Source organism: Diceros bicornis, chromosome 25, assembly GCF_020826845.1.
Source record: "Diceros bicornis minor isolate mBicDic1 chromosome 25, mDicBic1.mat.cur, whole genome shotgun sequence".
In the NCBI taxonomy this organism is placed as follows: domain Eukaryota; kingdom Metazoa; phylum Chordata; class Mammalia; order Perissodactyla; family Rhinocerotidae; genus Diceros; species Diceros bicornis.
The window spans coordinates 11,382,145-11,400,892 of record NC_080764.1 but is presented as its reverse complement, the minus strand read 5'-3'; the positions used below and the strand labels follow the sequence as shown (position 1 = coordinate 11,400,892).

The 18,748-nt window shown below is 38.5% G+C and overlaps 1 protein-coding gene across 1 annotated transcript in view; it reads right to left on the bottom strand.

Annotated features, from left to right (window-relative positions):
- Window positions 1–17,592, bottom strand: part of DMC1 (DNA meiotic recombinase 1) — a 47,614-nt gene extending 30,022 nt beyond the window's left edge. The window contains exons 1-11 of the mRNA XM_058568360.1: window positions 17,515–17,592; window positions 15,966–16,049; window positions 15,322–15,366; window positions 14,250–14,396; window positions 12,372–12,454; window positions 7,310–7,362; window positions 6,263–6,304; window positions 5,069–5,141; window positions 1,270–1,361; window positions 524–597; window positions 277–391 (exon numbers count right to left, since the gene is read on the bottom strand). Of these exons, the coding sequence (XP_058424343.1) occupies window positions 277–391; window positions 524–597; window positions 1,270–1,361; window positions 5,069–5,141; window positions 6,263–6,304; window positions 7,310–7,362; window positions 12,372–12,454; window positions 14,250–14,396; window positions 15,322–15,366; window positions 15,966–16,016 (775 nt within the window). The 5' untranslated portion in view covers window positions 16,017–16,049; window positions 17,515–17,592. The remainder of the gene's footprint in view (window positions 1–276; window positions 392–523; window positions 598–1,269; window positions 1,362–5,068; window positions 5,142–6,262; window positions 6,305–7,309; window positions 7,363–12,371; window positions 12,455–14,249; window positions 14,397–15,321; window positions 15,367–15,965; window positions 16,050–17,514) is intronic.
- Between the last annotated feature and the right edge of the window lie 1,156 nt (window positions 17,593–18,748).

Below are 18,748 nucleotides of genomic sequence, written 5' to 3'. Positions count from 1 at the left end.
TTTAAGAATATTGTGCCATGAATTTATTTTATAAACAAGATTAGATTCCTATTTTTTCATTGATAACATAAATTAATTTATTTAATGTTATCATTATTATTATTTAGGTACCTTATTGTATTAGAATCAACATTTTTGGTTAATTCCCATGAAGGTAATTTTATTTTTTAAAAATGTATTGTCTCCTGACATTATTCTGAGATTTTCTGAAAAGGCTACTCAGCAAACAGTCACAGATGCTATTCAGAAAGAGCGATTTTATTTAAAAAAATCTACCTTCTGAGATTTTTTGGAGTCGTGACAACATCTGGGCCAATTTTTGCTGCCGTTCAGCCAACTCCCCACGACCACTGAAATCCACTCGAAAAAGTGCCATTATTGAATCAATGATCTGCATAGAGTTAATGTAACAATAAATATGCATTTGGAAATGGAAGGAAGAAGTTAATTTGAATCAGAGTCAATAGAGGAAAAATATTGTGCTAAATAGCTCTGTGAGAGAGCAATATTTAAAAGTTTGTACCAATAGCTTGAAGATGCCAGCTTCTTCATGGAATTTTGCTGCTACATAATCCAGTAGCTCCATCTGATGTTCACCTGGTGGGAAATGCAAAGAGAAAATGTTATAAAAGCTGGAAGAGGGGCTGGCCCGGTGGCGTAGTGGTTAAGCTTGTGTGCTCCACTTTGGCAGCCGGGGGTTCGCGGTTTCGGATCCCAGGCACACACTGACACACCGCTTGTCAAGCCATGCTGTGGTGATGTCCCATATAAAATAGAGGAAGATGGGCACAGATGTTAGCCCAGGGCTGATCTTCCTCTGTACAAAAGAAGAGGATTGGTAACGGATGTTAGCTCAGCGCTAATCTTCCTCACACACACACACAGAAAGCTAGAAGCGGCAGAAGCTAAGACCATTTATGTCCTTGGGAGTCAGGCAAAAGAGAGTCCTTGAAGGATTTTCTTAATTATTTATGACTTTATTAAATTTGATTTCATATTATGCCTTAGCATAAATAACAAATGCTACATTATCCAAAAAGAATGTGACTCTCCATATCAAAAACAAAGAATAAGAAACAATTTGAGGGCGTTCTAAAATCTAAGGACTTACCAGATGATAAAATTTGTGGACTGACTAAATTGATTTGGAGAAAAGTAAAATAGAAAGAGAGAAGAACAGTGTCACAATGTTGTAAGTATCACTCAAATAGTAAATCAGCACTGCCAACCTTAAAACAGCCCAAGCATCCAATTGCATGGGGTTCTTACTAGTATATGCACGTGCATAAAGTACGTTGTCCAGTACTGCATCATGGTCTACATTGAAGCGATCGGCAATGTCCCGAAGGCGATCTGGACGGCTAGAGTATGCCAAGATTAAGGATCCAATAAATCAATTCCAAAAAAAGTTTAAAAAACAACTACAAAATATAATACCTTACATAAATAAATTAACAGAGAAGCAAAACAGTGTACCTGCAAAGGTATTTTGAAGGATGCTAATAATCACTTAAAATCTATACCAGATTTTATTTTTCATAAGTGCCTCAATTTATGAATACCTTAGGCAGTGATAACAGTCATAGAAATCATGAGGCAGTAATGAATTTAAATATTAAATTATCTAATCTTTACAAAAACCTTGGAAGCTGGTTGTTATGGCCTAGATTACATTTTACAAATGAGCACACTGACAAACAGAGATTAGGCAAATGACTCAGGATTATGCAGCAAATCAGTTACAAGAGAAAAACTAGACGCTAAGATTCGTGAATCTCTTTTGTTCTCAGTTCTATAAAAGCAGATCTATTCTAGGACGATGTTATCACTGAATTATAATTCAAGTCACTTCAAAGTGAATTGATTCACTCTTTTCATACTCCTTGCTGGTTCAATATGAAATAGTTTAACATACCGTTAATCACGTCTTGCCAAAAAATGATAAATTTGACTACATGAACCAAAGGGTCAAAAAAGTAACTTCAAGAGTCAGAAGAGAATTTTCAACCTAGGGTTTTTGGTTTATTTAGGGTTTAAAATCCACTTTCTTCTAAAGGAGTTGTGTTAGCTTTCTGAAATTAATAAATTCATAAGGAGGCAAATTCAGTGTACCTGCAAAGGGATTCTGGAAAATGCTAATAATCACTTATATCTATCTAAACTATAAAGGAGTAATAAACATTTTTTTTTTAGGTCTTGGTGATCCCGACAATATGTTTACAGTATCCTCTAAAGTGAAGTGAGGTAAAATAAAATGCATTATCTGTGGTCTCATTTCACTATGTTTACAGTGTTTACATAACACTGATCATACATAAGTAACTGTAATTCAAGGACCATTTATAATCTTATTTGTGACACTTGCAACTAGTTCAAGAAATGTTGACTTGAATTGTTTTTAGGATTTCCCAGACATCTATATCCTAATGTGCTATATACGCTCTTTTCTTCAGAGCTTTAGTGACAGCCACTAACATCTTCCATTGCTAGTGGGTATATCCAGTAAATATTTTTGGTGGACAAGTCAAAGAAGACTTTGGAACTGGAAGAGGAACGTTTTTCACCATGTCAGTTTTTACAAAACTCTGTTACTATGTGACCAGGAGTGTAAAAGTTGGGCTTATGCTGAAGGAAAGTTCAAATCAATTTACAAATACTAACTGATTACCATATGGAATCGATTACCATATTAACCAATTACCAATGCAAGGCATTATGGAAGATATAAGGAGTCATAAGACAATCCACGCCATAGGTAAGTTTAAAACATAATTAAGGAGGCAAAATATAAACACACAACAAGAATTATATCGAGAGAGCAGTATACAGGTAAAAGACCCTGAAAGAATAACACCCGGGTGTAGTGCTTGCTTGTCCTGGTCCCCCCAGCTGTTCCTCACTACTCCCTCCTGCACAAGGTTTGGCTCCTAACTATTCCTCTCTACCATTCTTGATAAAATCCAAATTGCCCAAACGGTGGTTGTTATTCTGCAAGAAAAATTCCTCCCTCTCCAAGAACCGTCCGTAACCAACTATCTGAAACTAGCTGAGCTCCAGCTGAGCCTCTCTTGCTAAAGACCTATACAACATTCCACCCTCTTTCCCCAAGTTTGAAGTCTTCTTCAGAGTCTTCTCATGCCCGGTATTTGCAAATAAAGTCTTCTGCAAACACTTCTCTGGTTGTTTTTCTTCTTCTAGAGTATTTTAGATGGTGAATTCTATAACAGATCAAGAAGGACAAAGTTTTTCTAAGTTGGGTAATTAGAGAAGATTAGAAAAGGCAGGCCTACAAATAAGAGCCTTAAAGGATTTGTGTGATTCAGAAAGACTGTGAGGTAGGGATGGAGGGAGCAAATATTCAACAGGATAAAAATATACCATGCAAATTTCTCTATGACTGGCCAAATTAACATTCAAGAGCGAGAGCAAAATAAAGGCATTTTCAGATATGCCAGGGCTCAAAGTTTACCACCTAGATTACTTTCCTGAAAGAATTACTTGAGTAGATACTCCAGTAAAACAAAAATACAGGAAAGAAGAAGATTAGGGATGCAAGAAACCAAAAAGGAACAAAGAAAACAAGAATCTTTATAGTTAAATCTAAATAATTGCTGACATAACATTTTCAAATTTTAATAGCAAAGCATGTTTTAGAGGCAAGATCAGACTAGAACAGACTGATCTCTTTGCCTCTAATAGTGTGACAATAGTGAGTATGAGCTTAGAGCACCAGGCTGGGACTTCATTGTGAATCGCCTTACAAACTTGTGCAGGTCTTCCTTATTGTTAAAAAGAATTTCCTCTGAACCTGATACCTCCTCATACTACTGTATCTCTTCTTCTATTCATTGGTTGATTACACATTGCCTCAACTCTTTACTGTTTATTTGTAACAAGTTTCCATCATCTCACTTGACTGCAAATGCTCTCTTGGACTCTAATTTTAAAGCTCCATGTGATCTTTCTCAGCTTGCACCTTCAGTCTCTCTCTCTCTTTCTCTCTCTCTGCAACATTGCTGACTACCCTTTTCTTCTTGAAACTTTCCTTTTGCTCCGCTTCCACACTGGATTTCCTCCTACTTCGTCTGTCTCTATGGGTTCCTCTTTTTAGTCCCTCTTCCTAAACATAGGCACACACCGAAGTTATGTTCTCAGTTCTCCTCTCTTCTCCCTAAGTTCTCTTGCTCCCTTGGCTATTCCATCCATATCTTTGGCCCTACTCCTTTCGCAAGCTGAGTCCAACATTTCCAACTGCCATATGGATGTCCTCTTATTCTTCATATTCACATTATTATAAAACGTCACACACTAAAATGAAACATCATCTTTTCTCTGAAACATGACCTGCCCAATTCTGTCATTAGTGTCATTATTCTCCCAGTATCTAGACAAAAAAACCTGAGAGTGGTTTCTCAAACCTCTTTCTTTCGTCTACCGAATACAGCCATCAAGTCCTACCAATTTTCCTCCTTAACATTTCTTGTCTTTTTCTTTTTATTCCTACTTCTTCCAACCTAAGTCAAGTTGTCATTACTTGCCTAAAATATTGCAAAAGTATCCATTTACACTCAGCATCCGGTTTCAAGGCCCTTCATGTCTAAGACCCAAATTACCTTTCAAGCCTTGCATTCTGGAATACCTTACGGTTTAATTAAACTGCAATTCTTTCTGCTACCCAAACAGGTTCTGCCCTTTTCCTTTCTGTGCTTTTGTTCTCTTCATACTTTCCCCTTTATTTGGGACCATGACTTTGAGTGAGTCAATAATCTTCTTTCTAACTGTTAAGAAAAATCTTTGGAGAAGTAAGAGGATTAAAAACAAAGAAGATAAAATTTCCTCCCATGTATTTGTTCTGTCAATTTTATACCAAACTCATTTGGAGAAGAGAAACCTTTTTAAATAAAAGTGACTTGAGAACTTGACCACCAATTGTTTTCCATTTGGCTTTTCTCATTGTTGCTAGTTTACAGGATGATTACAAAAATGACATATTTCAAACAAATTCTCTTTATAGTAACAGTGCTATATCACACTACTATGTTAGCAACTTGTTTAAATAAAAGGGTACAAAGTATTTTCTGTATCAATGAAGATAATCTTCCCTCCTGAGTAGCCACCTCCTCCTGGAAGTTGAGCTGTCACTAGGAATCAATGAAAAAATTAATTAATAGTAGTGGAGTGAATAAACTTTGTACAAATGAATATATAAATTAACATGGGATTTATGCTGGTTGCAACTCTTCAGTCAATCTAGCAAAGAATCATAATCCTTTAGTTTCTAAACAAACAGCATGCTATATTTTAATATTACTAACCAGTGGTAAAATTGTAAGTATTCTGCCAGCATAGTAGTAATTCAACCAAGAATGTCACTATCTCTCACAATGGGAGATATTCATTAACATTAGTTCTCCTAAAGAATAGAAGTAGAATTTAAATATTACTTTCTTCCTATAATAAATAATCACAAATATAATTAATGCTATATAACTCATTTAAGTAACTTTTCAATTAATGTATATCAAATTTTAAAATGCCTTATCTTTATGTAGCAGTAGTTAACACTGAGGAATTACTTTATATTAGGTATATGCATTATTTCATTTATTTTTCAAAACAACCCTAAATTTGGCACTATCATCATTCCTATTTTAGTGATGGGGAAAAATAGAAAGGTGAAGCAACTTGCCCAAGGTCTCACAGATATTAATGGTAGAGCCGAGACAGGAGCCAGGTATTTTGATTCCAGAATTCCCTTCTTAACCACTTTGCCATGCTCCTTCTACTTAGGTCAAAGAAATGCAGAGTAATGTCTTTGTGCAAAAGGAGGTACTTTTGCTTATTTTGTCTTAGAAAAATTTGTTTTTAAGTCTTTTTTAGGGCCAACTTTGCTGCATGGAAAGTAAGAGATTCTAGGCTTTGTGACATTCCTATAGATACAATATTGAAAAGATGGAATGGGAAAAATTGAGACAGTGGATGACTCTCCCCACCGACACATTCATATACCTATTTACCTGCTCCCTATTTCTATTCAGGTGTTCAGAGAGCAGCACATACAATGTCACCTCAAGCATCACACATTCAAAGACCAGCTCTGGTATTTGTGTAACCATGGGCAGTTTACTTAACATCTCTGAGTTTTAGTTTCCTGCCAAGTTTGTTCAGATTACATGAGATTATGTAAAGTACTAGGCACACGGTAGATTAGTAAGTGACAGCTATGATTATTATTATTATTGTTGTTGTTATGTATCCTTACCACAGAGGGTATGAGAGAGCTGGGTTTTTCCAGTTCGAAATTCTGTAAAATATAGAAAAAATTTTAAAAACTACACATAATTTTTAGATATTTTCATAAAGAATAAATATGGCCTCAGAGTATGGTTTTCTTTTCCAACTGTCAAATCTCACACATAAAGTACCTCTGTGTCACAAATGGATTCTGCATATATGAATACCAATAGTAAAAACTTTTTAAAGGTATTTTTTCACAGAACTGTCCTTTAGATAAAAATTAATTTAAACCAAGTTTTCTTTAGGAATAGTCATGGAAGTGAAAGTTTAAGACTCCACCACAGGAAGGAGAGCCTGGGGTTCTCCCACTGACCTAAGATCCTCGAAGGGCAGCTAAAGTAGTCTCAAATTGGTGGTATCCCCTAGCTACCAACAAAAGCAAACTCTCTCTGGAGGAAAACTTTCCCACTCACTAATTTAGACCCATTGAACTCCAATAGATTAAAATCAAGCAATAAGCTCACAAATATCAATAAATACACAAGAAGGTAAGCCACTAAGACTGAGAGTCAACAGAAATAATGAAACAGATTCATTTCTCCAAGTCAACAGAAACAACAACAACAAAAACACAGATTTAGTTCTCTGAGAACTGCACATACTGGAATTGTCAGGCACAGTATATAATACAGCTTTGCATAAATTTTTTTAAAAAATAGAAGATATAACTAGGGAAGAGAAAATGTATTCTCTGTGTTCATGGAACATGCATTTCCTAGAAATAAGATCGGTTTCATTATTCAAATACCTTTTGAAGGAATGAGAGAAAAAAATTCTACTCTCTTCTATAGAAATCAGAGATAAAAAATGAAAAATGCCAATAAGACTCATCTGTTAATGTTGGAATATATTTTAATTGCAGCGCAGAATGATCATGTATTATGATAAGTGAGATTTCATCATAAATTCCAAAATAGATACAATTTACTATTGGTTGTTTATTTAATTATATATGTGTGTGTGCGCATATATATATTTTTTTCATATAACAAAATATTAAGGTTCTACTTACCTCCAAAAGCTTCTGTGATTGCCATGCTTTCAATTCCACCTCCTAACAACTTACTGGAAATAGAAAGTAAGCATTAGTAACAGGAACAGAAATAGAGATACCAAGCAAGAAGAAAGTCTTAATATCATTATCATACATATATATCTATTTACCCAACGTGAACAGGAATTCTTTGCTGAATAAATGGCACTCCACCTGTTTAGATCACAGGTTCTACTGTGTATGGACAGGTGGATCAGCAAAATAATCTATAAGCCCTGCTGTTCTGACTTCTGGGTACCAATAGGAAATGGGCTATGCAGGCCTTATGTCTCACTAGTCTTTGGAATTGAATTGGAGTTTGAATAAATGGACTTAGTTATTAACTGGGTTTTTGATATTATGCTGGGACGATATTTCTAAAAGTCAACAGAATATCCATTTTTTTAAATGTACTGAGAAACATACCAAAAATAGATATTAGGAGAATGTAGTGATTGTCACCATGATTGATTTATCTCTCACAAACCAGATTCTACTAAGAACATGTCAGAATAGAAAATATTTAAAGATGTTATAGGTAATGCTAGCAGTTAGAAGAATAACTGTCAGATTTTGACAGCATATATTTAATTGGTAATTCAGTGTTTTAGTGCATTGAATATTCTTGATATGAAAAGACCTAAAGTCATTATCTCATTCATTCATTAAATGCAATAAATATTAATTGTGTTAACTGGGCTAAGACCTGGTAGGAGCACTTTAAAAACCTTTGTAGTTTCTATTAGCATGACTTTTGGGACAGGATCAGAGATCAGATAAACCTTTAAGAGATATGGATAATCCAATAGATTTATATTTACATAGTTTAAGAGAGCAATTTAAATGTAAATTCAAGCAATGTTGGAAGTTATCCACAAATTTAGCGAGGACTATGCACTTTAATCAGGAAAAGAAAAATCTGGATACTGACCTGCATAACTTGAATCTAAAGGACATGGGCCAAGAGACCATCCCATTCAGAGGGCATGCACTTGGAGATCCTATAAACTACCAACTATTAAAGAGAGCTTTACTTGTCCCTCCTCATCTTGAGAAAAATTACCCTGAAATGTTATAGCTCTGGAAAATCTCAGACAAAATTTCTGATTGATATGCTGAAAAGGTAACCCCAAAATTTACCTGAAAGGGCACCCCAAATTATTTGGGATCACATAATTGTTCCCTTGCTGAAGCTCAGGAAAATTTAGAATTAGGTATAGAAATAGTGTTTTTAGATCTAGGGAGATCTAAAAATAGAAACACAAATGAAACCCACAGATTACTATTTTCACATTAAATTAGGGAATAACCTGTGCAGATTTGGTATTTAAGAACTTCTAAAGTTTAAGAGAATTTGACATTTTTATAATAACAGATTAGCTTCCAATCAATTAAATGATATAGATCTGCAGTTTCTAAGTTGATAACTAAGTTTATACACAGTATTTATTTGAACATTTAAGAGTGCTGAATTATAAGTTTAATTTATTAGATTTACAAAAGACGTTTAGGTAATTGGGAAGGTTTTAATAATCAGACAAGTAAAGTTCTTAAAGGAAATATAATATTAAATTTATAAATAATTTAAAATGTTTAAGGAAATTTAGGTAACCACATTATAAACGCCCCCTTAAAATTTGCTAGATTTATAAATAGACTTGCAGTTCAAGAAAAAATGTATAACATTTTAATAAACCAAATACTGATTTAAAAAAATCTAGTTCCTGAGGAATCTTTTCTATGCCCAAAATCCAACATAGAGGACACCAGAAAATTATTACTGACAGTAAGAATTTCTCTAGCCCAATTGTTTTTTTTAATTTTTATTTATTTTTTTCCCCCAAAGTTCCAATAGATAGTTGTATGTCATAGTTACACAGCCTTCTAGTTGCTGTATGTGGGACGCAGCCTCAGCATGGCTGGAGAAGTGGTGCGTCGGTGCGCGCCGGCGATCCGAACCCAGGCCGCCAGCAGCGGAGCGCCTGCACTTAACCTCTAAGTCAGGGGGCCGGCCCTAGCCCAATGGTTCTTAAACCACGATGTAGTAGGGCACCTGGGGAATATCAAGTTGTCATTTGGATCAAGTTGTTTTGTTGACTTACTTGATTTTTTTTTTTTTTTGTCAGGAAGATCAGCCCTGAGCTAACATCTAATGCCAATCCTCCTCTTTTTTCTGAGGAAGACTGGCCCTGGGCTAACATCCATGCCCATCTTCCTCTACTTTATATGGGACGCGCCACAGCATGGCTCAACAAGCAGTGTGTCGGTGCGTGCCTGGGATCCGACCCAGCGAACCCTGGGCCACCACAGTAGAGCGCGCACACTTAACCGCTTGCGCCACCGGGCCGGCCCCTGATTTACTTGATTTTTGACCAATTTGCCTTGGAGTAGGATTTCCCAAAGACTCTTCCTCAACTGTTACTTGAAAAAAGGGTTTCGTGATTTTTAAAATTTGAGGCAATGCTAGGTTACAGAGGTGTTCTGTTGTACTGCAGGATTTCAGACCCTTTAATAGGCTAGTGTGCACTGTGAATCTCCAAGAGGAATATACAGTATACTGCAATTCCCCAACTTATTTCATTCACTGTTTGTTTATTCATGCAACAAATATTTATTGAGCACCTAGTCTGTGCTAGATTGTTCTATGCACTTGGGGTACAGCAGCGAACAAAAGAAAGAAATCTTTCACTTCATGGAGCTTGCATTCTAATGGGAGAAAAGACAATAAAAAAAATAAGTAAAATATGTGGTATGTCAGATGTTATTAAATGGTATGGATAAAAATCAGATCCAGAAAGGGGATAAGAAGCGCAGAAGATGAAGGTGGGGAGTTTAAATTTTCAAACAAAGCCATCAGAGAAGTCCTCATTGAGAAGTGGACATTTTAGCAAAGACCTGAAAGAGATGGCAGCAAGCCACAGATAATGAGGAAAGTGTTCCACGCAGACAGAATGCTAAGTGCAAAGTCCCTGGGGCAGGAGTGTATCTGGCATGTTCTAAGAATAGCAAAAAAGTCAGTGTGGTTGGTGCATAGTAAACTAGAAGAAGAATAAAAAATGAGATTAGGTTAGCGACTACAGAGGACTTTGGCTTTTGCTCTGAGTGAGATGGCGAGTCATTAGGGTGTTTTGGGCAGAGGAGTACCATAATCTGACCTATGTTTTAAAAGGATCATTCTGGCTCCTGTGTGAACAATCAACAATAGAGGTAAGGACTGCAGGAGGGAAGTTACTGAGAAGTTATTATAATAATCCAGAGGAGATATTAATGGGTGGCTTAGACTAGTGAGGTAACAGAGGAGGAGGCGATGAGAAATAATTGGAGTCATTCTTTCTTTCTCTGTACACATACACACACAAATAGAAAAAATATATAACTTTTTATTATGGAAAATTTCAAACATAAACAAAAGTAGACAAAAAAAGTTTAATAATGAACCATCATGTACCTATCACTCAGCTTCAACAATTATCAACTATGAACTCATGGTCAATCTTTTTTCATATAAACCTCCCACCACTTCCCTTCCTTTTCGTATTATTTTAAGCAGATTCTAGATAACATATCATTTCATCCTCAACAATTCAATAGGTATCTCTAAAAGATGAAGACTCATGTGTGTGTGTGTGTGTGTGTGTGTGTGTGTGTGTGTGTGTGAGGAAGATTAGCCTTGAGCTAACATCCAATGCCAATCCTCCTCTTTTTGCTGAGGAAGATTGGCCCTGGGCTAACATCAATGTCCATCTTCCTCTATTCAATATGGGACGTGCCACAGCATGGCTTGACAAGCAGTGCGTCAGTCCCTGCCCGGGATCTGAACCTGCGAACCCTGGGCCGCCAAAGCAGAACGCACGAACTTAACCGCTAGGCCACCGGGCTGGCCCCAAGACTCTTATTTTTAACATGACTGCATTATCATTATCACATCTAAGAATTAGTAATTCCTTAATATCAACTATCTAATGAGTGTTCAATTTTCCATCTCAAATATGTCTTATTTTTTACAGTGTGTTTGGATCAGGATCCAAATAAGATCCACATATTGGGATTAGGTGATATCTCTTTTAAATCTCTTTTAATCTCTAGGTCTTCTCCCTGACTCCATCTCTTCTTTTAACCCTTGTAATTTATTTCTTGAAGAAACTGCGTGGTTTGTTCTGACTAAATATATTTGAAGGTAGAGCAGACAGGATTTGTTGATGGATTCGAGTTAGGGTGTGAGAGGGGAAAAAAAGGTGTCACCAAGGATGACACTAAGGTTTTCAGTCTGAGGATCAGGAAAGAGACAGATCTGAGATGAGGGAGACTTTGGGAGAAGCAGATTTGGGGCTAAGATCAAAAGTTTGGTTTTGGACCTGTGAAATCTGAGCTGCCTAGCAGACATCCAAGTGGAGGCATATTTGACTACGAAACCCTTTTTTCTTGGAGTACCTTGTGAGGCCAAGGTTTTGAGGAATACTTTGAGGAAATACCACTTTCGTTGAAATTGCTCTTGGCCACTGCTCTAAGAAATAGTAATTCTGCCTAGTAAGGTAGGGAAAAAAATACATTCTAGTCAACTTGCATTGGGAAGATGATGACTATGTCTCAGGAATCATAAGATAGTAAATAAAAAGGGAAGTTAAAACTGCTGATGTTGAAGAGCAAAACCAACACTGGATTATTTCTTCTAAACTATTCAGTCTAACAACTAATTTTTAAGTAAAACCAAAAGTCAAATGGAATTTTCTTCACCAGTGGAGAAGAAAAGGAAATTAAAAGTTAAGCTGAGTTTTAAAATGATTTGTAGATTAATATAGACTGATTCAGAAACTACTTATGTCTTGGGTCTAAATTTCTTCTAAGAAATTTAATCTTGTTTTTTACAAGCAGTCTGGAATTTGTTTGCTTCAGTTGCCTTTTGAGAAAAAAAAACTACTTCAAAAGAAGAAGCTATCTCTACTACTTATACGTATAGTAAAAATAACAACCAGATAGAGAAAAAGAAATATAGTATTCCAAAGATTGTGCTTAGTGGTTATAAAAAATATGAGATACATACTCAAATTCCTGGCTCCCAGTGGTGATATGGAAAACCATCTTCCTCTTCTCACTGTACTCAAATGCAGTCAAGAATCCTGGTTCCTACAGAAAGACAAAGGGAAAGTTTCAAAAAGGGTATAAGATGATGGTTTTAATTTCAAATGCTGCCAAAAACTGTATACTTGGTTATCAGTCATCATTTGATATAAGCTACTGTCAATTTGTTTTTGAAGGCAGCACAAGATCGTGGTTAAGAACACAGGCTCTTGAGCCACCCTACCTAGGTTCAAAATATGTCTCTAATACTTATTAGTTGTGTGATGTGGGGTAAACTACTTAATCTCGCTGTACTTCAGGTTCCTCTTTTGGGTCAAATGGGGATAATAATACTGTCTTTCTCATAGGGTAGTTGTAAAGATGAAATAAGATATATTTATGGCATAAAGCAGAATGGTATTTTATTAAGCGATTCAGTTGATTTCATTCAACAGCATCATTTTCCCCCAGCTTTAGAAATTACAAGGAGCACAGACATTCCAGTTTTCACTATTCATGAGACAATATTTTTCACATGGTAGATATACTGCTTATTTGCTGAATTAATGAGGTACAGTTGATGCAGTGGTACAACTAGTGAAAACAGGCCCTGATGTGGTCTAACGTATTTCCCTCTTTGTTGTTTTATACTATGACAGCGGTTCTCGAACTCTGGAGAACCTGAGGGGGAAAATAAATTCCAGGCCCTATCTTACTTCAATGAGCCTGAGCTTGTGTGTTCTTTATTAGCCACTCCAGGTGATTCTGATACACACCAATGTTTAGAACCACTGTACTATGAAATTGACTCCTTTTCTCTCTCTTTCTCAGCTATCTCTCAATCTCTTTCCCTCTCTTTAAGAATAAACAGCTTGAGTTAAGAAATATAAGACTCTGGGTGCAGTAGTGGGTGCTTGAGAAGGAGAGGGGTTCTTTTCTTTGGTGATGGGATAATTTTCCAAAGAAAAGACTACTGCCTAGGAGCTAAGTAGCAGTTTTCCAAACACTGGGTACTGCTCCAGGGCTTCCTTAGACACCCTGGCAGTTGGAGAATTGACCTGTGGGTATACTTCCTAGTGTACTCAGAAGCTAGAGCAACTGAGCTGTGTTCAGATCAGTTCACTTGGGGCCTCTCCACGTTCAGGACCACACTGCCACTTGCATCATTCTTGTGCAGTGCCTCTGGGGAAGGAAACCAAATGGCTGTCAGGAAGAGAACTTCTAGGACTTGCTGGGAATGAGATCTTCACATACCCAGGTAGAAATAGAGAGGCTCACTCTTCTGCAAAGAGGGAGACTTGGGGCATGTTCCTATTTCCAGAGCTGGTGCCTCCAGTGGCTCCAAAAGCTCTACACAAAAACTTGGGTGAAAGCCATACATTTTTGCTTGGAGCCTCTCAGCTGCCTGGGCCTCTCATAGTCCTTGGGTCCAGCTACAAAGTATGGGTTTAGCTCAGCTTTAGCTCATATAATATTTGAGGAGACAAGACAAAAATAAGGAGGAGGAACGTAAAAAACAAAAATAAAAAGAAGAGGCAGAGAAACAGAAAGGGAAAAAAAGTAATATAAAGGGAGACAAAAAGAAAAGTTTTGGTAAAAATAATTACCTTCATAGTGTTCCAGGTCTCTTAACCCCTGCCTCAATCTTTCAGAAACTAATTACTGTTTCTTTGAAACTGAAGTGATAAAAAGTTAACATGGGGAGTACAATATAATATATAATATATAATATAGTATATAGTATAATATATTGTGGGAGCTCAGAGTTCCCACAATAGTTTCTAGTGTTCACAATGAGAAAGGCTACAGAGACTCACAGAGCCCCTGTCAGCTAAAACGTCAAAGAATGGATTTTGCTTACGATAAGTTTGTTGGCTGCCTCTTTAATCTTGTCCACTTTTGCTTCTGAGAGGCCTTTGACATTGCAAAGGGCTCTTCTTGTTGTCATTTGTATCCCTTTGATGGTACAGATGCCTACTGACTTCAGTTTCTTAATGTCAGCCATGTTCTGTGATTAAAAGAAGGGGTGTAGCAGATTGATAAAATGCCAGCCTGAAAGGCTCCCATACTATGTCATGTGCTTTTGTGTCCATCTCTTTCCACCACCATGCCAATTTTATACAAGCAGCCAGGTGGAACCCACCCACCATGTAGCCGAATGTTCTGGAAATATCTCAGTAGAACATACCCAGCACGCTGCCAAATGTTCTGACTGTGCCCTGATTTCCCAAGAATGTTAGTGAGACGGTGGCAATGTAACAAGGAATTCAAAAGAAAAGTCTGTTGGTAGAAAAGCTTACAAAATTATCACACATTCACCCCCTCAGTTCAGCTCCTTCCTTCTACAGAACTTCATTACCAGTATGTTCTTTTAAAATTTTTAAAGATTTTTTTTTCCTCTATCCTTGGAGAATGCAAATAACTACATCACCAAAGGACCAGGATTTTCTCTTGCTCCGACTTTCTAAATCCAACTCAAAGAGACTAAATGTGAGGGCTTCAAAAGGTAATGTCAGAGAAATTTTACTGTCAACCAATTGCTGTTGAAATTTATCTAGTTTGTTACTCAAAGTCTGGATTTCTGTCAACATCATTTATTCTAATCACCTGACACAGAAGGCGAATTTTCTGTTGATGAAGACAGTAGATAGCTCTGAATACTTCCAGTTGGACCAGTGGTTCTCAACCGGGGGCAATTTTGCCCCCTGGGGACACGACAATTTCTGGAGAAATTTCCGGTTGTGACAACTGGAGGGTGCTACTGGTATACAGTGAGTGATTAGAAGGCACGGATGCTGTTAAACACCCTGCACAGGACAGCTCGCCCCCCGCCGCTCCCGCGCATAAAGAACTCCCAGTCCCAAATGTCAATAGGGTCAAAGCTGAGAAACTCTGAATTGGACAATTCCACACAGCATTGAAAAAATACTTACAATTCCATGTTTTTGTAACAGGTCAATGTCTTGAAACAAAGATTCCTGAAGGAGACGGAACAGAAAAAAAAATGGAGTTTTGATTCTTCATATACAACTATTTGACATCTTTTAAAGAGTTAATTCAATATTACGAGTCACTCCAAAATGCCTCAAATTCCATTTCTCTAGACAGATTGAGGTAGGATCAATAATGCTTTTTCAAACACATTGTTACATACTTAGAAGAAGTACCAACATTGAAAGGGCTGGGAAGCCCAATACTTTTGTCATGGCCTCTTCAAACTTTAAGACCTTAACTGAAAGGAGTGGAACAACATTTAACCTATTTTTAAACATGTTTTCTCAACCTTCTTCTCCACCAGACCTTGAACTCCTTCCTCCGCTATTTGGTACCAGTATGCATAGGTACCAGTATGGCCATACCAGTTGTTAAATTATTAAAATACTTCCATGCCAGTTGCTAAGTAGCTAATCTTAGCATCCCTTGCCAAACAAGTTGTTATATATTTGTAATATTGCCTCTCTCTAGAACTATGTTTTATTTCTACTCTCAGTTTCTAAAAATAGTAGCCAACAGAGAAGGAACTTCATTTTTGTGGAATGACTGAATGTCTACATATCTTTCAACATTCCAGTCATACCTCTTCATCTTGGAATCCTGGTTCTTCCTGCACAACTTGATCTTCCTTCATATTGAAAAGTGAGCAGCAGAAAAATAATCAATTCTGGGAAAATAAGAAATATTAAGAAGTAGTCATAGATCATATAGTACAAAATCCTTTGCCCCGAGAACTCCTTGATTTCATTTCAAAGTCATCAAAGACCAGAAGGACAATTAGACAAACATTTAGTTTGGAATGACTGGGCTGGCCTATCTTCTTTCTGCTAGGCATGTGGCATTATTTATTTTGGGGGTGTATGTAGGTGGGGGTGGGGGACTGAGTTTCTTCTCTCTTGCCTCAAAACTAGTTACTTTTTATCATCTCTTGATTTCCTATAGCACAGTTAATCATGGCTGTCTGATAATATCTTTTTTGTTGTCTTGGAATGTTATTTAGAATTGCATATTGCTGTTTAAGCTTTCACGTTTATGTTAACCACATTCTAAGAACTTCGACCTTGTGTCATTCTTCCCCTGTCCTCCTTGGCTCCTAGAACTTAGTCTACCCTCAAAAAAACAGATTTTATTTTTCTCATATATAATGAATGCCTGCTTGCTTGCTAATTATGGTTGGGCTCTCTTGAAACACATATATCATTTTGTTTCATAAAACAAAAGATGTATTTTGTTTTATAGTATTCATTAGTTTCATGATTTTTTTTAAGATTTAAAATTATGGTGGATACCCAATATTATAATGTTAGGGCCAGTAAGCAGATAAATAGAGTCTGTGATTTAACACTGTAGCAGTTGTTTTAAGATCTCAGGAATCTACAGGGCATGACTGTGTTCATTAGGATAAAATGTGGTCCAAGTAATCACTTTTCTTGGTCTATCCCATCTCTTCACTTAATATCAAAGCCAGGAGTTGGGGCCCAGCAGAACGGGAACTAACTACTACGAGTATGGTCGCTACCACCTAGTACCTCTAAATAGCAAAGTATCCAAGACAAACGAGGAGACAGCATAAATGGAATCTTCTGGAATTCTGTCCCTCAGATCTCATCTTATACATGATCACCCAAAATTCCACACTGACTGTCCTTACTGAAGACAAAAAAAATCATCCGTTTCTTCCCTCTTGATAAAATGAAAAGATTGTTCTCCATCTTTCTCAAGTAGCAATGGATGGACTGAACAGTTGATCTAAAGTAGGGCCCCCAGACACCTCGGGTTAGGCGCCCGCGGCCGTCCGTTACGGTGGGGGAGCGTGGGCCAGGCCACCCTCGACGCCTCCCTCGGCGGGAGGCCTGGGCAGCACCCGCCGCTGGACGTTTTCCTGACACCTCATTCCCTCCTAAGGAGGCCGAGGCGGCCACTTCAAGACCCAGGTCTGACTTGATTTAAACTAAAGATGCTGGAAATCCCTCGAGATCACTGAGATTCCTCCCGGGGGTGGGGGCGAGACACACAAAGCCAGCAGGCCAGGCCCAGCAACGACCGCCAGGCACTACCAAAGAAAGGAACCCTTGAGTTTCCCCACGGATTCCTCATACGCTTGCCCCTTTTGCCACAAACCCCGCTCGTACCCAGAGACGCCCTGAGATTTCCAAGGAGAATCCCTTCCGCCCCCCGCCCGGCCTTTCCAGTCCTCAGGGATTCGACTCGGACCCAGAACGCCGAGACCGGCGGCCCTCGCGTCGCTGACCAGAGGGTTTGGCGCCAAATGACGAGAGCTCGAGCGCGCGACCGGCGTGGGCGTCGCAAGGACAGAGGGGGCGGCCCCACAGTGGGCGGGGCGGAGGGCGAGGGGCGGGGCGAGTACCGAGGGGCGGGCCCACAGTGGGCGGGGCGGAGAGCGGACCGAGGGGAGAGGGAGCTGCCAGGAGCCGCCAAAGGAGCCTGTGGGGGTGGCGGGCTGGGGTGAGGGAGGGGCGCTGAGGTGGAGGCAGGGTGCTGAGGAGAGGGGCTTTGATGGGAGGGGAGGCTGAGGAGTCCGTTGGGCGGAGGGAGATTCTAAGGTCAGGGAGAGGACTCTGAGGTGGGGACACTGCGGAGACGCGTCGAAATTAGGGGGTACTGAGGTGGGCGCCGAGGTAAAGACAGGCTGCTTTGACAAGGAAGACCCTTAAGCAGGGCCTGTTCTGAGATGAAAAGAGGCCGTTGGAAGGGGGTCATGAGGTGGAAAACTTCGAGGCAGGGGAGGGGTGCTGTGCGGAGGTGGCTGATGTGGCGACAGGTGACATGCAGAATGCTTATCTTAATCAGGACCCTCGGGTTAGGAGGTCGAATATGGGGGTCTTTTGCCCCCTGCTCAAGGCTTTTCTTTTCACTCCAAGATTTTCATACCTGGCTTCATAGTCTGTACCTAACACCTTAGTGTTCCTAATTTCTCTTTCTTCTCTAAGACTCTCCAGTTTGTGATTGAGGCACCCAAGGCCCATTCAGGATGGAGAGTAATTTTTCTTCGTCTTAACTTGAAATTTTAAATAGAAAACAGAAGCCAAACATATTTTGGTCCGCTTTTAAATAGAAATTTGAGGCCAGTCTTCATGCCAGCAGAGCCGTCTCTGGCAGCGTCATCCTCCTCCCCTTAAATGGAGCCTGACTGTTGAGGAGAGTCATGAAACATTTGAAAGAGCATCTGTCGAGGTGGAGGCTGTGATGTATCTTGGATGAATATCTGTGCAAACACTTCTTTGGGTTCAAGACCTAGTACAGGGTGACCCTTTTTCTTCAGTGACTGAATCATTTTGTGGGAATAAATAGCAAAAAAATTACCACAATAGCAGTTGGCATTTTGTAGGACATTTTTTCCCCTGG